This window comes from Hemitrygon akajei, chromosome 16 (assembly GCF_048418815.1).
Source record: "Hemitrygon akajei chromosome 16, sHemAka1.3, whole genome shotgun sequence".
Classification (NCBI taxonomy): domain Eukaryota; kingdom Metazoa; phylum Chordata; class Chondrichthyes; order Myliobatiformes; family Dasyatidae; genus Hemitrygon; species Hemitrygon akajei.
Genome location: NC_133139.1, coordinates 90,970,579 through 90,992,409, shown reverse-complemented (window position 1 = coordinate 90,992,409; position 21,831 = coordinate 90,970,579). Strand labels below are relative to the sequence as shown.

Sequence of the window (21,831 nt, the reverse complement as noted above, 5' to 3'; positions counted from 1 at the left end):
ATAGAAAGAGTCAGGGATTTGATGATTAGGCTGGGAAATGGAGTCATCTTGTAGAATGGTGAAACAAATTTGAGGGGCTAAATGGCCTATTCCATCCTTTATGGTATGGGCATCCTCGGTATTGCTGGTATCTTATTGTAAATCTTCTCTCCATCCTCTACGTCCCTTGTATCTGATGATTATCAGGATTGTATGCAGTGCTCTGCGGAGTCCAACTCAGATTTGCTGCAGGCTTAGGACAACTTTTAATTCTATCCAGCCAGGGGAAAACATTTGTGTGCAGTGTTCCAGACTCAATTTTGAGGGCACAAGGCAGAGGAGCAGAAGTAGACCATTCGGCTCATCGAGTCTCCTACAACATTCGATCATGACTGATATATCTCAAACCCATTCTCCTGCCATCTCCCTGTAAACTATGACACTCTTACTAATCAAGAACCCATCAAACTCCACTTTCAATATACGGAATGACTTGGCCTCGACAGCCATCTGTGACAATGAATTCCATAAAGTCACACCCTCCAGCTAAAGCAATTCTTCCTTATTACTGTTCCAAAGGGGCATTCTTCTATTCTGAGATGGCATTCTCTAGTCCTGGAGTCCTCCACTATAGGAAACATCTTCTCAACATCCTTTCTATTTAGGTCTCAATATATGATAAGTTTCAATGATATCCTCCCTCATTCTTCTAAACTCCAGCAAGTTCAGGCCCAGAGTCATTAGACGCTCCTCCTTAGTTAACCCTTTCATTCCCAGGATTATTCTCATGACCCTCTTGTGGACCGTCCCCAATGCTGGCACATCCTTTCTTAGATAAAAAGCCCAAAACTGCTCACAATACTCTGTGCAATCTGATTAATGCATTAAAAAGACTCAGCATTACATGCTTGCTTTTGTGTTCTAGTCCTCATGAAATGAATGCAAATAATGCATTGGCCTTCCTTACTACCGACTCAACCTGCAAGTTATGGCTATTTGTGCTTGTGATGTATCGCGCTTTTCTCTCTCCTACTGGCCATGCCCCACAGCCCTGCCATTCACATTGTAGCAGAAAGAAGCACTGGCACTCTCCAGCTGCTCTATCTCGAGCAGTTCTATTAAATCCCCCACTTCTCCCACCCTGGCATTCTCTAGTAAACTTGAACTCCTCACGCAGTGATAGACCTTTCCCCTTCACATAATACACACATGTACATAGAGTCATAGACAAATACAGTTTGGAACCAAGCTCTTCAGCCTATTGAGTTGATACCCACCATCAGCCACCCATTTACAGCATACTAATCCCATTTTTTATTCTTCCCATTTTCTCATCAACATATCCCAGAACATCAACTGTTTACACTTCTCCATAGATGCTGCCTGGCCTGCTGAGTTTGTGTGTGTGTTGCTGAGACAGGGTGGAGACATAGGTCATCACAGGGTTTGATCTGGCTCAAGGCCTGAGGGAAAATAAAAGTATTCAGCCCCACTACTCAGTGCCAGTCATGATCTTTTAACTGAGCCTGTCCTGCCTGCCTGTGTTTGACCCAACTCCTTCTCTTGTCACTAGTACCAACGGGTGGGAGGTGCAGGAGTCTGGGGTCCCACACCACCAGTGGTTGTTGCCCTACAACCACTGGGCTCATGGACTGGCGTGTATGCCTTCACTTCTCTCAGTGCGGAACACACTCTGTAGTCTGTAGACTCACTTCCAGGGTCTCTGCATTTCTTACGTATAGTTTTCCATGGATTCCATTGTATTTCATTTTTTCCTGTGGGTTCCTGCAAGAAAACTAATCTCAAGGTTGTATATCTGGTGGACATACTTTGATAATTTATATTACTTTGAACTTTGATATGAAGCTGGTTTAGAAAGTACCTAGCTTTTCTACACAAAGGATGAAGAGAAAAGGAACCTCTCTTATCATGCATGAGGCTGGGCTGAAGCAAGCATGCCAACAGAGTGGAAGGTTCGTCCATTTTACATTTACAACAACTCTGTTTCCTCCACAGCCCAGCACAATAAGGTGACTTCACCACATTCCTGGTTTAGGCCAACACGTACCTTCACGTGCATGCAACCCAAGGTAAACGAGAGAATGGTGGGCAGATGGAATTTAACGCCAACATTGTGAGCTGAATGAAACTGGTGGAAAGGGAACAATTGAACGACATTATTTAAACAATGAGTGCTGATGTCCACTTTAAACTCTACATGAATATGTAATTGCAACAAACTATAAAGAAAGAAACAGCCTTGAATATAAAAGGATTGGATTACAAAGATGCCCATTGAGATAAAAGTAGAAAATATGAAAATATTCAGCAGCATCAAGAAGGGGGAATTGTCTTCAGCCAGAACCCCTTTCACTCTGTCTGCAGATGCTGCCTGACCCGATGATGTTTCCTGTTTTAGTTCACAGTTCCAGCATTTGCAGCTTAGCAATTTTTAATTCAGAATCAGAATCAGGTTTATTATCACTAACATACATCTGGCCACTTTTTTTAGGTGCACCTGTACACCTGCTCATTAATGCAAAGATCTCATTTGCTAATCATGTGGCAGCAACCCAATGCATAAAGGCGTGCAGACATGGTCAAGAGGTTCATTTATTGCTCAAACCAAACATCAGAATATGGAAGAAATGTGATATAAATCATTTTGGCTGTGGAATGATTGTTGGTACCAGACATGGTAATTTGCGTATCTCAGAAACTGCTGATCTCCTGGCACTTTCACGCACAACAAACTCTGGAGTTTACAGAGATGGTGCAAAAAATGAAAAAAATAACAAGTGACAACATCTTCTTAATGAAAGAAGTCAGAGGAGAATGGTCAGACTAGTTGAAGCTGACAGGAAGGCAACAGTAACTCAAATAACAACTGTGGTGTGCAGAAAAGCATCATTGAATGCAGAGCACTTCAAACCTCAAAGTGGATGGACTACAGTAGAAGAGGACCACGAACAAACACTCAGTGGCCACTTTATTAGGTACAGGAGGTGGCTAATAAAATGACCACTGATAGTAAATTTATTTTGAACTTTGAATATTAAGAACATTTAAGATCCTCTCAGATAGACGCATGGATTCACTCCAAAGCAACACGTCTACACCAGATGTTATCTTGTTGGCTTTTCACACAACCCTGTAACATCTGGACAACAAAGATGCAACTATCAGGATGTTCATTATTGGTTACAGCTCAGCACTTAACACTATCATCCACTTAAAGCTAATCAGTAAACTCCAAGACTTGGGCCTCAATACCCACTTGTTCAATTAGATCCTGGATTTCCTCACTTGTAGACCCCAGTCAGTTTGAATTGGCAAAAGCATCTCGTCCACAATCTCCATCAGCACAGGTGCAACACAGTGTTGTCTACTTAGCCCCCTGCTTTACTTGCTTTACAGCCATCCCTGTGTGGCTCAGTACAGCTCTAACACCAGATGCAAGTTTGCTGATGATGCCAATGTTGTGGGCTGTATCAAAGGGGATAATAAATCAGCATACAGGGGGGATTTGAGGGATGTAATAACAACAACCTCTCACTCTGAAGGGACCTTCAGTAGACTTCAGGAGAGGGAAATCAGAGGTCCATGAGCCAGTGATCATCAGGCAGGATCAGAGGCAGAGAGGGTCAGTAACTTGAAATTCCTGGGTGTCACTATCTCAAAGGACCTGTCCTGGACCCATCACATAAATATTATTGGGAAGAAAACACAACAGCACCTTTATTTCCTCAAGAGTCTGTGGAGGTTCAGCATGTCATCAAAAACCTTGGCAAACTTCTATAGCTGTGTGGTGGAAAGTGTGCTGCATTATGGTCTGGTATGGGAACACCAATGTCTTTGAGCAGAAAATCCTACAAAAGGTAGTGGATTCAGCCCAGTACATAACAGGTAAAACCCTCCCAAACATTGACACATCTACATGAAATGTTGCCATGAAAAACCGCTTCTATCAACAAAGATCCTCACCACCTAGACCATGTTCTTTTCTCACTGCTACCATCAGGTAGAAGGTTCAACAGGTCTCATAGCACCAGGTTTAAGAACAGTTACTACCATCAGGCTCTTGAACAAAAGGGGCTAACTACATTCATTTATGGATTCTTTTATCTTGTTACAGTACTTCATGCTTGTTATTTATTGCTATTTATTTATATCTGCATTTGCACAGATTGTTTACAGTTTCCAGATCCCGTTTTACAACTACTGTCCTATAGATTTGCTAAGTATGCCCACAGAAAGAGAATCTCAGGATTGTATGTGGTGACATGTGTGTACTCTGATAATAAATTTTACTTTGAGCTTTGAACCTTGGATGAAAGAAAAAATTATGGAGGAGGGAAAGGGTAGATTGATTTTAGACTGGATTAAAAGTTTGTGGGCCAAATGTCCCACCTCTGCTGATATTTCTTATTATCTTAAGCTTATCACAATAAACAGATAGTTTCAGACCGACGAGAAGTCACTACTTGAAGAACTCTGCAGACGGCATTGAATTGCAAGCATTCTTGCTGCAGATATGTGATGTGGTTGGCAATAGAATATGGTCTCCGTGGCCCAGGATTGCTACAGGACTGTGTAAACGTGCATCCGGGAGGCCCAGTCGCAGCCTCGAGCCCCAGACTGCTTCAGATCTGGCAGAGCAGGTGGTGGAGGCATGGCAACTGCAGTCAAAAAGCACCACCATTGCACTTCAGCGCAGGGCAACGGCTCAGATGCAAGGCACCATGAGCGGAGGTACAGACCAGAGGGCAAGCTTCATGAGGGAACCCAGCTGGTGATGTTGGGCTGCTGCCTCGCGGGAGGGAAAGGGCAACTTTCACTGGCGGTTCACAAATGCAGAACCTAGTCAGTGGTGCAAATTCCAAAGACGTGGAAAGCATCCGGTATATGGTTCTTCACTGAGAGTTCCAATACATCTGGAGCAGCGTCCGCCATGCCAGACCTGCTCCATGGTGTGGCTGACAGAGAGTGTATTGGAATTGGGATTGGTGTATCACTGTCACGTGTACTGATACGCAGGAAAAAGCTTTTGCCTGCACGACATCCAGACAAATAATTACTTTCATAAGTACATGGACATAGTACAGAAAGGAAATTCAGAACAATTACTTCTCCCAAACCATCAAAAATTCCTTCCATTATCCCAACCCATCACTGACACACTCCTCTCCACAGTTCCTCACCACCCCCTCATCCCCCCATTCACTGTCACTTCACACTGACACTCCACACCTCATACCCACACTGACACACTCCTCTCCACAGTCCCTCACCACCCCCTTCATCCCCCCATTCACTGTCACTCCACACTGACACTCCACACCTCATACCCACACTGACACACTCCTCTCCACAGTCCCTCACCACCCCCTTCATCCCCCCATTCACTTTACACTCCACACCTCATACCCACACTGACACACTCCTCTCCACAGCCCCTCACCACCCCCTCATCCCCCCATTCACTGTCACTTCACACTGACACTCCACACCTCATACCCACACTGACACACTCCTCTCCACAGTCCCTCACCACCTCCTTCATTCCCCGTTCACTGTCAGTTTCACTGATAAGACATGAAAGAATAGGACCTATCAAGTGTGACAGTGGGAAAGGGTGTATGGAACCAGAGGAAATAGCAGAGGTACTTAATGAGTACTTTACTTCAGTATTCACTATGGAAAAGGGTCTTGGAGATTGTAGTGATGACTTGCAGCAGACTGAAAAGTTTGTGCATGTAAATATTAAGAAAGAGGATGTGCTGGAGCTTTTGGAAAGCATCAAGTTGGATAAGTCACCGGGACCGGATGAGATGTGCCCCAGGCTACTGTGGGAGGTGAGGGAGGAGATTGCTGAGCCTCTGCTGATGATCTTTGCATCATCAATGAGGACGGGAGAGGTTCCAGGGGATTGGAGGGTTGTGGATGGTGTTCCTTTATTCAAGAAAGGGAGTAGAGATAGCCCAGGAAATTATAGACCAGTAAGTCTTACCTCAGTGGTTAGTAAGTAGATGGAGAAGATCCTGAGAGGCAGGATTTATGAACATTTGGAGAGGTATAAAATGCTTAGGAATAGTCAGCATGGCTTTTTCAAGGGCAAGTCGTGCCTTACGAACCTGATTGAATTTTTTGAGGATATGACTAAACACATCGATGAAGGAAGAGCAGTAGATGTAGTGTATATGGATTTCAGCAAGGCATTTGATAAGGTACCCCATGCAAGGCGTATTGAGAAAGTAAGGAGGCATGGGATCCAAGAGGATATTGCTTTGTGGATCCAGAACTGGCTTGCCCACAGAAGGCAAAGAGTGGTTGCAGATGGGTCATATTCTGCATGGAGGTCGGTCACCAGTGGGGTGCCTCAGGGATCTGTTCTGGAACCCTTACTCTTCGTGACTTTTATAAATGACTTGAATGAGGAATTGGAGGGATGGGTTAGTAAATTTGCTGATGACACAAAGATTGGAGGTGTTGTGGATAGTGTGGAGGGCTGTCAGAGGTTACAGCGGGACATTGATAGGATGCAAAACTGGGCTGAGAAGTGGCAGATGGAGTTCAACCCAGATAAGTGTGAAGTGCAAACACAAGGAAATCTGTAGATGTTGGAAATTCGTCCTGACGAAGGGTCTTGGCCCAAAACATCGACAGTGCTTCTCCTTATAGATGCTGCCTGGCCTGCTGCGTTCCACCAGCATTTTGTGTAAGTGTGAAGTGGTTCATTTTGGTAGGTCAAATATGATGACAGAATATAGCATTAATGGTAAGACTCTTGGCAGTGTGGAGGATCAGAGGGATCTTGGGGTCCGAGTCCACAGGACGCTCAAAGCAGCTGTGCAGGTTGACTCTGTGGTTGAGAAGATGTACGGTGTATTGGTCTTCATCAATCGTGAAAATGAATTCAGGAGCCGAGAGGTCATGTTGCAGCTATATAGGACCCCGGTCAGACCCCACTTAGAGTACTGTGCCAAGTTCTGGTCGTCTCACTACAGGAAGGATTAGGAAGCCATAGAAAAGGTGCAGAGGAGATTTACAAGGATGTTGCCTGGATTGGGGAGCATGCCTTATGAGAATAGGTTGAGTGAACTCGGCCTTTTCTCCTTGGAGCGATGGAAGATGAGAGGTGACCTGATAGAGGTGTATAAGATGAGAGGCACTGATCGTGTGGATGGTCAGAGGCTTTTTCCTAGGGCTGAAATGGTTGCCACAAGAGGACACAGGTTTAAGCTGCTGGGGAGTAGGTACAGAGGAGATGTCAGGGATAAGTTTTTATGCAGAGAGTGGTGAGTGTGTGGAATGGGCTCCCGGCAACGGTGGTGGAGGCGGATATGATAGGGTTTTTTAAGAGACTTTTGGATAGATAAATGCAGCTTAGAGAAATAGAGGACTATAGGTAAGCCTAGTATTTTCTAGGGTAGGGACATGTTTGGCACAACTTTGTGGGCCGAAGCGCCTGTATTGTGCTGTAGGTTTACTATGTTTCTATGTTACTTTACACTGACACACTCCTCTCCACAGTCCCTCATCGCCCCCCTCATCCCCTATTCACTGTCACTTTACACTCCACACCTCATACCTACACTGACACACTCCTCTCCACAGTCCCTCACCGCCCCCCTCATCCCCTATTCACTGTCACTTTACACTGACACACTCCACACCTGATACCTGCACTGTCCTGTACACTGTAACTGCGCTACCGTGCTCACTTTATCATTCCATTAGAGTCTCGTTCCATTCAGATACTCCTGCACGAGCGTCACTTCATATAGATACAATCAGTCTATGTATATAAGCTAATCCACATATAAACAGCCACACAACAGTCTGTAAGTCGTGTCTTCTGAGTGGCCTGAAGCTATCTGCAGATCGTGGTAAGCTTAGTCAATAAGGCATATCAGCAGAGGTGGGACATTTAAGCCCCAGAAATAGAATGTAAGACATGAGGCATTGAACCGTACAGCACAGTGCAGGCCATGTGTCACGCAAACTTTACACCTAGCCCTCCATTTTCTTTTCCTTTCATCCTTGTGCCCATCTAAGAGACTCTGAAGTGTTATTAATGTTCAAAGTTCACAGTGTCAAAGTATACTCAGTTTATTTGGGACCTCTTGTGCCTAATAAAGCAGCCACTCAGTGTTTGTTTTATCAGATTGTTTTTATATCTAAATCATTGTGTGTTTATGCCTGCTGTGATTCTTGTTATGCTGCACGGGATCCAATTGGTTCTTTCTCCTTTACACCCATGTACTGACAATAAACAATCTTGAATTTTGACTGCAATGTGTAATATTACAGTCTGAGAGGAGTCGTGGTGCAAGTACGCAACAGAAATGCAAGGGCCACGACGAGGTCAATAGTTCGCCTGTAGCGCGTGAGACATCCGTTGAAGAATCTGATGTGTGATAGAGGCTTATACCCAAGCCAGCTGGTACGTGCTCTCAGGAGTGGGGAGAGAAGTGATTAACAGGGATGGGAAGAGGTCCTCGATGATACAAGCTGCTTCTAGGAAGCAGTAGGAAGCGTAGACAGAATCGATGGAAGTGGGCTGCGTTTCACATTCCCTGACACTCTTGGGCGTGCTGTTATCATAACACACTACGATACATCTAATGGGGATGCTCTCTATGGTCTATCTGTAAAAAAATGGTCCATGGTCTCTGAAGGGCTGGTGCAGTCTGAGTGGAGAAGATGCTGGGTGCTGAACCCTTGTCTGCCCCCTTCACCAAGAGCCCCGTGACTGCCTTCTATCTGGGAAGCTGGAACGGCTGCAAGTATATTGTACCAGTGTGGACATCACTGCGAAATGTCAAACACCTCTGGCTGAAGAATCCACAGAAGCAGCTACAATCATAGTGAAGATATTGGTTATCACCTTTCAGATTCCCAACACTCAGGAACTCACTGTCGGAAAAGTCAAAACAAAGGGCCAGTCATTTAAAATCGAAATTCCTTCTCTCAGAGGGTGGTGTCGCTCTGCAATTCTCTGTCCAGAGGGTGGTGTCGCTCTGCAATTCTCTGTCCAGAGGGTGGTGAAGATGAATAGTTGAATATTGAAGGCAGAGAGAGATATATATTTGAAAGCTTGAGGAACTGAGGGATGTGGGAAAGTGGCACAGAAAAGGAGGGAAGACCTGAGGTAAATCAGCCATGATGATACTGAGTGGTAGGGCAGGCTTGAGAGACCAAATGCCCTGCTCCTGCCCCTATTTCATTTTGTATTTGTGAATTGTCCCTATGGGATTAAAGGGGAGCAATCTATTTAATAAAGAAGAGGGAGAGAAAACAGGGAACTAGCAACCAGTCATTGGAAGGGAAAGTTGCTGGAGTCAATATACCTGGCCGGGTACAGAGGGACTGTGCAACCTTGTTAACAGAGATTCTAACAGACATCTTCAACATCTCCATGGCACATTCCACTGTCCACTGTCTGCTTGGGTTTCAAGGTGGCCACCATCATCCCAGAGCCCAAGGTGGCAGCAGTAACCAGCCTCAATGGCTACCATCCAGTGGCACTGACCTCAACTATAATGAAACATTTTGAATGATTGGTTCTGGATCACATTAAATCCCATCCTCCTGCTACGTTGCTCCCTTTCCAGTTTGCTTATCACTTAAATCAGACCACTGATGATGCCATAGCCTCTGCACTCCACTCCATCCTGTTCCACCTGGAAAATGATGCTCTTTATCGATTGCAGCTCGATATTTAATACAATCATCCCTCAGAAGCTGGTGGGTAAACTATCCTCACCAGGTCTCAGCACCTCTCCCTGTAACTGAATCCTGGACTTCTTGACAGAAAGGCCACAGTCAGTCTGTGTTGGCAGAAACACCTCCAGCTTGATCACGCCGAGCACTGGTGCTCCGCAAGGCTGTATGTTCAACCCCTTGCTGCTCACGTGGCTGACAAGTGACTGTACTGCTAGATCCAGTTCAAACTGAATCATGACGTTCGCCAAAGACACAACAGTGGCCGGCCTCATCAACAGGTAAGGCAGCTGGTAGGATGTGCAAGCACAGCATCTTGAGTCTCAAAGTGGACAAGACTAAAGAGATGATTGTGGATTCCGGAAAGGTGTGGACTAACCACTCCTCATTGCACATACACCGCTCCCCTGTAAAGAGAGTTGGGAGAACCAAGTTTCTAGGAGTGCACATCACGGACGATCTCACCTGGTCCCACAGCCACCTCTTTGGTCAAGAAAACACAGCAGCATCTCCACTGCCTGAGGAGACTGAGGTGAGCGAAGCTCCACCTGCGTCCCTCCCCCATTCTAACTAATTTTTACAGGAACCTCATCAAGTGTCCCGACCAGCTGTATCACTGTCTGGTTCGGGAATTGCAGGGCACCTGACTGCAAGTTCCTACAAAGGATTCTGAGGGCTGCTAAGAGGATCATTGGGGTTGCTCTTCCACCTATCAGAGGTCAAAGTTCAAAGTAAGTTTTATTATTTAAGTACATATATGTCACTACACACAACCCAGAGATTCAATTTCTTGTTGGCATACTCAGCAGATTATAGAACAGAAATTATAACAGGATCAGTGTAAGATCAACTAGAGTGCAGAAGACAACAAACTGTGCAAATGCCACCGAACAGAACATTTCAACTTTTTCAGGGCAGATGTACGTCAAAGAGACTTCACCACGCAGTATCAAATCATAGACACAGGAGATTTTGCAGATGCTGGAAATCCAGACCAACACACACAAAATGCTGGAGGATCTCAGCAGACCACAGGGATTTCACCTGGATACATCCACCTCTCAAAGATGTGCTAATTACCTAACCATTGTGAATTACCCCTCAGTGTGGATGATAGGAATATCAGGGGGAGCGGTAATGGGCATGTGAGAGAAATAAGTGGCGAATGGAAGTACTCTGAGAACTGGCACTTACGCGATGGGACAAATGGCCTCTTTCTTTATGTTAAGGAAATATCAGAATATAAATATAAGATAATAAATTATCTTCAATCAATAAATGTTTTAAGAATCATTGCATTTGAACTTTCTGCTGGCCTGTGAGTGACCAGCATCACTCCTCGTCCACAACCTCAAGCCTCCAAATTTCACTATCAACGTTGTTATTAGTGATTCACCACTACTTAAGTGCATCGAACGACAGAAAATAGCACTGGAGATTGTCAAGGTCTCACCCAGAGGTGGATGCCTGACGCTGTGAATCCCACAAAATACATAAAACTGATTCAGTTGGCACTGATGGCATTTTCATGTCTGGCCATGTGTTATTTTTTAACTAAATTTATTCATAAGAAAATATGTGTGCTGAAAGAAAAACACGGTGCCAAACTCTTCTATGTTCTCCGAGTCACATGATCAATACACTCCAGCCCATCTTCCATTTCTGTAAGGTTTACACTTCAGAATCAGAGTTAGGTTTATTATCACTGACATATCTTGTGAAATTGGTTGTCTTGTGGCAGTAAGACATAAAAAGTTACAATAAGTTCCAATAGATAGATAACTAGTGAAAAAGAACTGAGGTAGTTTCCATTGTCCATTCAGGGATCTGATGACAGAGGGAAGTAGCTGTTCCTAAAACGTTGACTGTGGGTGTTCAGCCTTCTGCACATCCTGATGGCCTTTCGGTGGGGCTAACACTTTAAAACTGCACCATCATTGTCACTCATCTGGCCCCCATTTCATTGTTTAAGGGGATTCCCCACCCAACTCAGTTCCCCAATGTCCAATAGTGGAGGGGGCCTAGGCTGTGGTCCTTCACCACAAAGCCCTTGCATTGGCTGCACCAAGTTTCAGTGCACACCCCAGCAGTCCTGCAGTTTGTAATGTGCCAGGCAGCACCACAGACTTCTCACTGTGTTGGAAGACCAACAGGTTTCGGCCAGAACTTGTACTAAGGGGTGTGTGTGTGTGTGTGTGTGTGTGTGTGTGTGTGTGTGTGTGTGTGTGTGTGTGTGTGTGTGTGTGTGTGTGTGTGTGTGTGTGTGTGTGTGTGTGTGTGTGTGTGTGTGTGTGTGTGTGTGTGTGTGTGTGTGTGTGTGTAACAACAGCCCGTTGTTCACAGAGCATCTTTGTGGTCTACAAACTTGGGCCCCATCTGTTCTCTGAGGTAGATATGGAAGATAGTGTGATACTATTCTAAGTATCAGGGCATTTCATGATTTATATTTATCCAAAATTCAAAATAGTTCAGAGTAAGTGTTATTATCAAAATACATACCTGTCACTGTAGAGAAGCCTGAGGTTCATTTATTATTATAGTACATGTGTCACCACATACAACCCTGAGATTCATTTTCCTGTGGGCAAACTCAGCAAATCTATAGAATAGTAACTCTAACAGGATCAATGAAAGATCAACCAGAGCGCAGAAGACAACAAACTGTGCAAATGGAAATATAAATAACTAGCAATAAATAATGACAACATGAGATAATGAGATAAAGAGTCCTTAAAGTGCAAACATTGGTTGCAGGAACATCTCAATGATGGGGCAAGAGAGGGTAGTTAATCCCTCCTATCCCAAGAACTGCTGTGGTTCAAGAAGGCAGCTCACTCCCACCTTCTCAAGGGATGAGCATTAAAGTACAGTTAATCCACAAAGACCACACTTCTTGAGTGAATGGCATTAAATTAAATAATTTGCATAGGTTATTGCATCATTGTCTCAAGATCTACTGTGCATTAATTTACATGTTTCCCATGTTACTGTGCAATTGTAACAGAGATGCCATTGGCTGTACAGAATTTGTATATTCTCCCTGTCACTGTGTGGGTGTCCTCCCACAATCTAATGAGGTTTGGTGAGGTTTTAGTGAGTTGCAGGCATGAAATGTCAATGCCGGAAGCCCAGCATAATCCTCACCGATTTGATTTGACACAAGTGACGCATTTCACTGTATGTTTTGTTATACATGACAAATAAAGATCTCTTGATCTATATGCTCTGTCTCGGTGATTGGTATTGGCTTTACCAAACCTTGTACTATGCAACTTATGTCAGGAATAGAAGCATGGCTTCCTTCTCTTGGCATTCTGTTGGCTGAGAGACCCAATAACTCTGCCACAGACAGTCCCAAGCCCAGGTGGGCATGGGGCTAGCAACCATCCCATAAAAGCCCAGAGCTACAGAAACACCCACAGAAGCTCCAAAGACCTCATCACTGGGAGATGAAGGATCATCACTCAGAAGATGTATGAAGTTGTGTGGTGGAAGTGGAACCTTTTGCCCAGGACTGAAGATTCTGGCGAGCTGTTGTTCATGGCCTATGCCCCAGAAGGGTGATGGTATAAGAAGAAGAAGAGGAGGAGAGACCCAATGGTTCATGAGAAAGTTGTTTGTTCCTTCTCTTAATCTGTTGTGATACCACTATTCGTGAGCCATTTGTAACTGGAACTGAATGCTAACTGCACCTTGCAGATAATTAATCATTATTGTTTTTAATCACCTGGTATCTAGGCTACCAAGATGAACAATCATTTCCTCTCTAAAGTAAGATCCATGGTGTCACTGTCTAGGAGAAATCAGTTGATCATTTCAAACAAACACACAGACAATATTCCTGTTAAGAATAATTCAACCATTCCTACAGTCCTCAAATTACAATATAAACACACTTTCAGTTTCCAAATAGCTAAAGTGCACCAAGAAATTTGAAATTTAACACCAGCAATACTCATGCCAGATTGAAATTTGCCAAACAAAGTGGGCACTGAGCCCAAAGTTCCAGTGTGGAAAGTAGAAAGCATACCTTAGCAAAATCTCGGACATCAAACAGATCGAAGGCTTCAAATAGTTCACTCTTCTTCATGTTGAACTTTTCACAGCAAGCATTTAAAAATGTCCTAATGTTCTTGAGGCAGAGAAACTGTAAGACAAGAAATATTAAAAATGAACAAACATGAGAGATGCTGGAAATCCAGAGAAACAAACACAAAATGCTGGAGGAACTCAGCATGTCAGGCAACATCTACCATGAGGAATAAAGAGCCATCATTTCAGACCGAGGCTAGCATATGATTTTGATGGAGTGTGAAATTCCCTCTACACTGTCCCATCACACACTCCAGTGTACAGGTTAGATAGAGATTGAAGCTCTCTCTACAGTATCCCATCACATGCTCCTAGGGTACAGGTTAGACACAGAGAGAAACTCCCTCTAAACTGTCGCATCACACACTCCCAGCGTATGGGTTAGATACAAAGTGAAGTTCCCTCCACAAACTCAGGAGATTCTACAGATGCTAGAACCACATCTGTGAGCACCACACACAAAATGCTAAAGGAACTCAGAGGGTCACGCAGCCTCTTTAGAGAGGAATAAACAGTCAACATTTCGAGCTGAGACCCTTTATTGAACGTCGACTGTTTATTCCTCTCCATAATTGCTGCTTGACCTGCTGACGTCCCTCCAGCATTTTGTGTGAAACAAAATGAGTCAACTGGGAACGTACATGCAGTGGTAACTTTATTAGGTACATCTCTACACTTGCTCAATGATGCAAATATCTAATCAGCCAATTATGTGGCAGTAACTCGATGTAGAAAAGCATGCAGACATGGTCAAAAGGTTCAGTTGTTGTTCAGACCAAACATCAGAATGGGGAAGAGATGTGATCTAAGTGACTTTGACCATGGGGTGGTTTGATTTTCTCAGAGACTCCTGGGAAATCCTTACATACACACAGTTTCTAGAGTTTACAGAGAATGATGTGAAAACCACAAAGGAACATCCAGTGAGTGGCAGTTCTGTGGGCAAAACCGCATGTTAATGAAAGTGTTCAGAGGAGAATGTCCAGATTGATTCAAACAGACAGGAAGGTGACAGTAACTCAAACGAACAGGAAGGTGTGCAAAAGAGTGGATGGGCTGCAACAGCAGAAGATCACAAACATACACTCAGCGGTCACTTCCATAAATACTGGTCAGTCAGTCCACACTTCCTATGCCAACCATGATACCAAGTTCAACTACACGTGGACCATTCTGTATGTTTCAGCTTCCTGCCTCTTCATGTGCCTATCTTGCTGTCTCTTAAATGTTACTGTTTGAATGGAGATTTAAAAATACAATTAAGAGAAGCTGTTCCAAACCACAAACAACAAAGGGAAAGTCTTTATCTATCCTTTTTCTCTTCTCTCTCCTCTCCTGATCAACTTGGCCCTCATTACCATATCTTTTCCCCTCCCCCACACACTCAAACACTCCTGTAACCTCAACACCTCCCCCATTTACGTTCACTTCATTCCATGCTATACATTGCCATAGGACCAGAAGACATAGGAGCAGAATTAGTCCATCTGGCCCATCAAGTCTGCTCCGCCATTCAATCATGGCTGATCCTTTTTATAAATCTCCTCCTCAACTCCAGTTCCCAGCCTTCTCCCCGTAACCTTTGATGCCATGTCCAATCAAGACCTATCAATCTCTGCCTTAAATACACCCAACACCCAACGACCTGGCTCCACAGCTCCCCCGTTATTATTCCTCCGGCCTCATTTTCTAGCAGTCCTATATCCACTCTCATCTCTCTTTTATTTCTAACATACTTGAAAAAACTTTTACTATCCACTTTGCTATATAATTTACCAGCTTGCTTTCATATTTCATCTTTTCTCTTTTAATGATGTTTTTAGTTGCTCTCTGTAGGTTTTTAAATACTTGCCAATCCTTTGTCTTCCCACTGATTTTTGCTTTCTTGTATGCCCTTTCTTTTGCTTTTACAATACCTTTGACTCCCCTTGTCAGCCACAGTTGTACTATTTTACCATTTGAGTATTTACCCTCCAATGAGATTCCGTCATCCCTTTATCACTATCACCCAACCACTAACAGCTTCTAGTGCCATTTCTCCAACCTCCATCTCCCTATCACCCCTTGTCACCTGGATCCAGCTGTGAACAACCAGCTCTTCTCCATATTAGCTAACTCCAATCTATCTTTCAATCCAGGTAAAGAATTTTGCCTCAGAACTCCCACTGTTTATTTCTCTTCCCTAGGTACTGTCTGACCTGCAGAGCTTCTCCAGCATTTTATGTATGGGCTCCAGGTTCCAGCATCAGCAGCTTCTTGTGCCATTGGGCAGGAGGTACAGGAGCCTTAGGTCCCACACTACTTGGTTCAGGAACAGTTATTGTCCTACAACCATCAGGGTCCTGAACCACCTCAAGTGAACTGATTTCAAACCTACAGAATTGTTATCAAGCACTCTACAGCCCATGTTCTCAGTATCTATCTATCCATCCACTTATCTATCTATCTGGTTGTTTATTTATTTATTTATCTATTTTTATTTGCACATATTTCCTTCTTTTGCAATTTGGTTGTTTGTCAGTCTTTGTTTGCACGTTGTTTTTCACTGATCCTGTTGTATTTCTCTGTTCTACTGTAAATACCTGCAAGAAAATTCACCTCGAGGTAGTATATGGTGACATATACATACTTTGATAATAAATTTACTTTGAACTTTAAACTTTTTTTCCTTAGTTATGTGTCAAATTTCACAACACATGCTGGTGTTGATAATAAACAAGAGAAAACCTGCAGATGCTGGAAATTGGAGCACACACACAAAATGCTGGAGGAACTCTGCAGCAGGCAGCGTCTTTGGAAAAAAGTACAGCCGGCGTTTCGGGCTGAAACCCTTGGTGTTAATAAACCTGATTCTAGTTCTGATTCTGCTGCTCATTACGGAAGATTGATTTTTATCTCGTTCATCTTGCTACCCAAAATGCCCCTTGCCAACTTTTCCCCAACAACCAGGGTCTAAAATCACTGAAGATGTACAGTGTCTTTATCTCTAAATTATTAGTTTCAATCCCAGAGAGTTGACAATGTTATATCACTAAACATATTCAAGAATGAGTTGATTACTCATTAAAAAAGCTATTATTAATGCTTTTTGAGATAGTGATTTAGATGAATATCATATTTTTTTACTGAGTTAAGTATTGTATGTAATTAGTTTTGCTACAACAAGTGTATGGGACATTGGAAAAAAAGTTGAATTTCCCCATGGGGATGAATAAAGTATCTATCTATCTATCTATCTATCTATCTATCTATCTTAATTTAAGGACTCAAAAATTATAAGGAGCAAGAGGTGGAGCTGAGGGCAGGACTCATTCAACTATAAACCCAGTGAATTAAGAACTTCATTCATAGCATACACCTTCCTGTTTGTGGCGTACTTGCTGCCAAACTTCCAAGTAGTGGCTGGACTTTTGTGAGAGTCCTTGGTAACACAGGGGAAGTCCAAACTCAAGGAAACAAACCTTCACTATCATCTTCCAGGAATCATAATTGCTTTGATTGTTAATCCTAGCAAATGCGTGCAACAAATAAATTAATCAGGCACCCACAAGAATGGGGAAGCGTTGATCAAATTCCACACACTAGATATGTAGTAGGCAACCAGAATCAGAATCAAAATTTTATTTATTATCTCTGCTTTATACAACATAAAATGTGCTGTTTTGCAGCAACAATACAGTGTAAAGACAAAATTACTTTCAGTTACTTCATAAATAAATAGTGCAAAAGGAGAGGATTCATGGACCGCTCAGCAGTCTGCTGGTGGGGGGGAAAAAGCTGTTGATGAATCATTGGGTGTGGGCTTTCAGGTTCTTGTACCTCCGCCCAAACGGCAGCAACGAGAAGAGGCCATGGCCCAGATGGTGAGGATCCATAGTAAGGAATACTGCCTTCATGAGGCATCAGCTGAAGAAGATGATGTGGGAGGGTTGTGCCCGTGATGGAGCTGGCTGAACACCTCCCCCCCCCTGCAGTCTCTTGTGTAGGAGCTGTGATGCAGCCAGTCAGAAAGCTCTGTGCCACACAGCGAAAGGAGTTTGCATCTTTGTTGATGACTAAATCTCCTCAAACCCCTAATGAACTAGAGCCAATGGTGTGTCTTTTTCATGACTGCATCAATATCTCTGAGGTGATGACACTCAGAAATGTGGAGCAGTTCGTTGTTTCCTCTGCTTGCCCCTGCTGTGTGCACTCTTAACTTCCTCTTCTTAATTTCCACAATGAATTCCTTGCACTTGCTGACATTGAGAGTGAGGTTGCAGCTGCAATTCCACTTGGCCAGCCAGTATACAGTACCTCACTCCCTGTACTCCTCCTCAACCTTATCTGAGTTTGAATTGAATTGACTTTATTTCTTACAACCTTCACATGCATGAGGAGTAAAAATCTTTACGTTACATCTCCGTCTAAATGTGGAATGTGCAATCATAGTAATTTGTAATAAATAGTATGTACAACAGGACAGTCAATATAGCTTAGAAATACAATCATGTCAATGTGAATTAACCAGTCTGATGGCCTGGTGGAAGAAGCTGTCCTGGAGCCTGTTGGTCCTGGCTTTAATGCTGCGGTACCATTTATCGATAGTAGCAGCTGGAACAGTTTGTGGTTGGGGTGACTTTGGTCCCCAATGATCCTCTGGGCCCTTTTACATACCTGTCACGGTAAACGTCCTGAATAGCGGGAAATTCAGATCTGCAAATGCCCTGGGCTGTCCACACCACTCTCTGCAGTCCTGCGATTGAGGGAAGTACAGTTCCCATACCAGGCAGTGATGCAGCCAGTCAGAATGCTCTCAATTGTGCCCCTGTAGAAAGTCCTTTGGATTTAGGGACTCATGCCAAACTTCTTCAACCAGCTGAGGTGAAAGAACACTGTTGTGTTTTTGCGACGTGTATATCAAGGAACTTCAAGCTGTTTCCCCTCTCTACTCCAGATCCATTGATGTCAATAGGGGTGAGCCTATCTCCATTCCTCCTGTAGTCCACAGCTAGCTCCTTTATTGTTTTCCTACAACATTGGTGTCGTTGGTGAATTTATAGATGCTGTTTGAGGTGTGTCAAGCCACACATTCATGGGTGTAGAGAGAGTAAAGCAGTGGCTAAGCACACACCCCTGAGGTGTGCCGGTGTTGATTGTCAGCGAGGTGGAGATGTTATTACCAATCTGCACTGACTGTGTGGTCCCAGAAAGGACGTTGAGAATACAGTTACAGAGGGAAGTACAGAGGCCCAGAATCTAAAGCAGGTTTAGATTAATTCATGAAGAAATACAGATTGCAAACAAGCCCTTCAGCCTTCAGAATCCATGCTAGCCCTCAAAATCCCATTTTACTTTCATCATGTTTTATTTTCCTCACAGACCCATCAAGTTTCTTCAAAGACAGTACTAACCTACACACGAGGAGCTAAATAAATTGGTGCTCCCTAAGAAACCCACACAGTCACTGGGGGAGCATGCAAACTCCACATAGACAACACGGGAGGTCAGAATTGAACTTGGGGCTCTGTAGTGGCAGTTTTAATAGCAGAGCCACTGCTTTGTCAGGTCAAGATGCATTTCCTGAGTGTAGAGAAATAGAGCAGCAAATGTTCTGCTGAAGGAACTCAGTGAGCCGAGCAGCATCTGAGTAAGGAAACAAATTGTCAATGGTTCAGGTCATCAGATGTTGGAGCAGAGTTAGGCCATTTGATCCATTGAGTCTGCCCTGTCATTCAATTATGGCTGTCTTATTTTCCCTCTCAACCCAGGGCCGAAATGGCTAGCACAAGACGGCTTGGTTTTAAGGTGCTTGGGAGTAGGTATAGAGGAGATGTCAGCGGTAAGTTTTTTACACAGAGAGTGGTGTGTGGAATGGGCTGCCGGCAGCGGTGGTGGAGGCAGAAATGATAGAGTCTCTTAAGAGACTCCTGGATAGGTACATGGAGCTTAGAAAAATAGAGGGCTATGGATAAAGCCTAGGTAGTGCTAAGGTAGGGACATGTTTGGCACAGCTTTGTGGGCCGAAGGGCCTATATTGTGCTGTAGATTTTCTATGTTTCTATGTTTCTAACCCCTTCCTCCTGCCTTCTTCCTATCACTTTGGTTGTCCTTATTAAACAAAAACCTATAAATCTCTGCTTTAAGTATACCCAATCACTTGCTCTCTACAGCCGTCTGTGGCAATGAATTCTACAGATTTTCCACCCTCTGGCTAAAGAAATTCCTCCTCAGCTTTGTTCAAAAGGGACATCCCTCTATGTGCCCTCTGGTCCTAGTGTTTCCCTTAGTGTGTAGGTTCCAACTATGGGAAATATTATTTCAACATCCACTCTATCTCATCCTTTCAATATTCTATCATTTTCAATGAGATTCTTCCTCATTCTTCTAAACTCCAGCACACACAGGCACAAAGCCATCAAATGTTCCTCATGTATTAACCTTGCCATTTGTGAGGAAACAGATAGAACAGAGGGAGGAAACTTTCTGTGTGTCTGTGTATTTCTGTGTGAGTGAGAGGGACACACACGCAACAATTTACAAACTGCTTTTTCCACACTGTCTCAGATTTCTGTATGGACAATGAACTAACCCATGAACACTAACTCACTATTTTTGCTTAATTTTTGCAATTCTTAATTAAAACTTAATTATTAAAATATTTCTTATGATAATTTATAGTTTTTTAAAGTATTCCAAGTAACGCTGCCTCAAAACAACAAATCTCACAGCGTATGTTGGTGATATTAAACTTCATTCTGAAAGAGAGTATGTGGCTGACAGAGAGAGCGAGAGAGAGATATGAAGAGGAATGAAATATTTAATTATAATGAAGACGCAAGGTTCAATTAAAAGTCAAGAGTCTCTACATACTTCAAAAGTGACAGCACCAAAGCAGAAAGGCATACTGTGGCTCCTAACATAAAACTGTGCTTCTGGCCAGACGTACAGCATACTTATGATGCATATATACAATCAGCAGCCGCTTTATTAGATACAGGTGTGGAATCCAGTGTGGTCTTCTGCTGCTGTATCCTATCCACTGTAAGGTCTGACATTCACCTCTGTTGTAAAGTACGGTTATTTGAGTTACTGTCACCTTCCTGTCAGCTTGGATCAGTCTGGCAATTCTCCTCTGACCTCTCCCATTAAAAAGCTATCTTCACCCACAAAACAGCTGCTAAAAAGAAGTTTCATTTTTCTCACCATTCTGTAAACTTTAGAGCCTGTTGTGTGTGAAAATCTCAGGAGATCAGCAGTTTCTGAGATACTCAAACCACCCCGTCTGGCACCAACAATCATTCCGCAGTCAAAGTCACTTAGATCACATGTCTTCCCCATTCTGATGTTTGGTCCAAACAACACCTGAACCTCTTGACCATGACTGCATGCTTTTAAGCATTGAGTTGCTGGCACACGATTGGCTGATTGGATATCTGCATTAATGAGCTGGTGTACCTGATAAAGTTTCCATTCTATATTTATAATACATACAGTAAATATTTCCTCTAAATCCATGGTTCATGTTTTGAACAGTTTACATTGTAACGAGCTGCCTACGTTATTGTAATGTGTTAGAAATGCAACGTAACTATTCTATCTCTTTACTGTTAATCAGTTATTAGCATCTATGCAAATTTCACTTCTGAGGAAGTTTTGAGAAGCCTTCTATTTGAATGGCCCATTTAAATGATTATAAATAGCAACCACCAAGTGCCTTCTAGATGATGCAGATTGAGTTCAGTATTGGCTGGAACAAAAACCTCCAAAAATCTGCTGTGGAACTTCTTACATCCACTTGAAATCTCCAGAGAGAATCTCGGCTTATCAAGTTCAATTGAAAGATGAATACAGCACTTCCTTGCTGCTGCACCTTAGAGTTAGCCTAGATTGATTTCTTTTTGGCACCATGGCAACCCCACAGATGTCTGACTCAATACACATACAAAATGCTGGAGGAACTCAGCAGGTCAGGCAGCGTCGAAGGAAAGAAATAAACAGACCTGGACCTGATTAAGGTTGTTGGTCCGACATGTGGAGGGTTTATTCATTTCC

At 43.3% G+C, this 21,831-nt stretch overlaps 1 protein-coding gene across 2 annotated transcripts in view; it reads right to left on the bottom strand.

Moving 5' to 3' along the window:
• The window catches only part of LOC140740293 (proto-oncogene vav-like), a 199,750-nt gene that overhangs the window by 113,636 nt on the left and 64,283 nt on the right, over window positions 1–21,831 (bottom strand). For both annotated transcript variants that reach the window (XM_073069438.1, XM_073069439.1), the window contains exon 2: window positions 13,736–13,852. In XM_073069438.1, coding sequence (XP_072925539.1) covers window positions 13,736–13,852 — 117 coding nt within the window. The remainder of the gene's footprint in view (window positions 1–13,735; window positions 13,853–21,831) is intronic.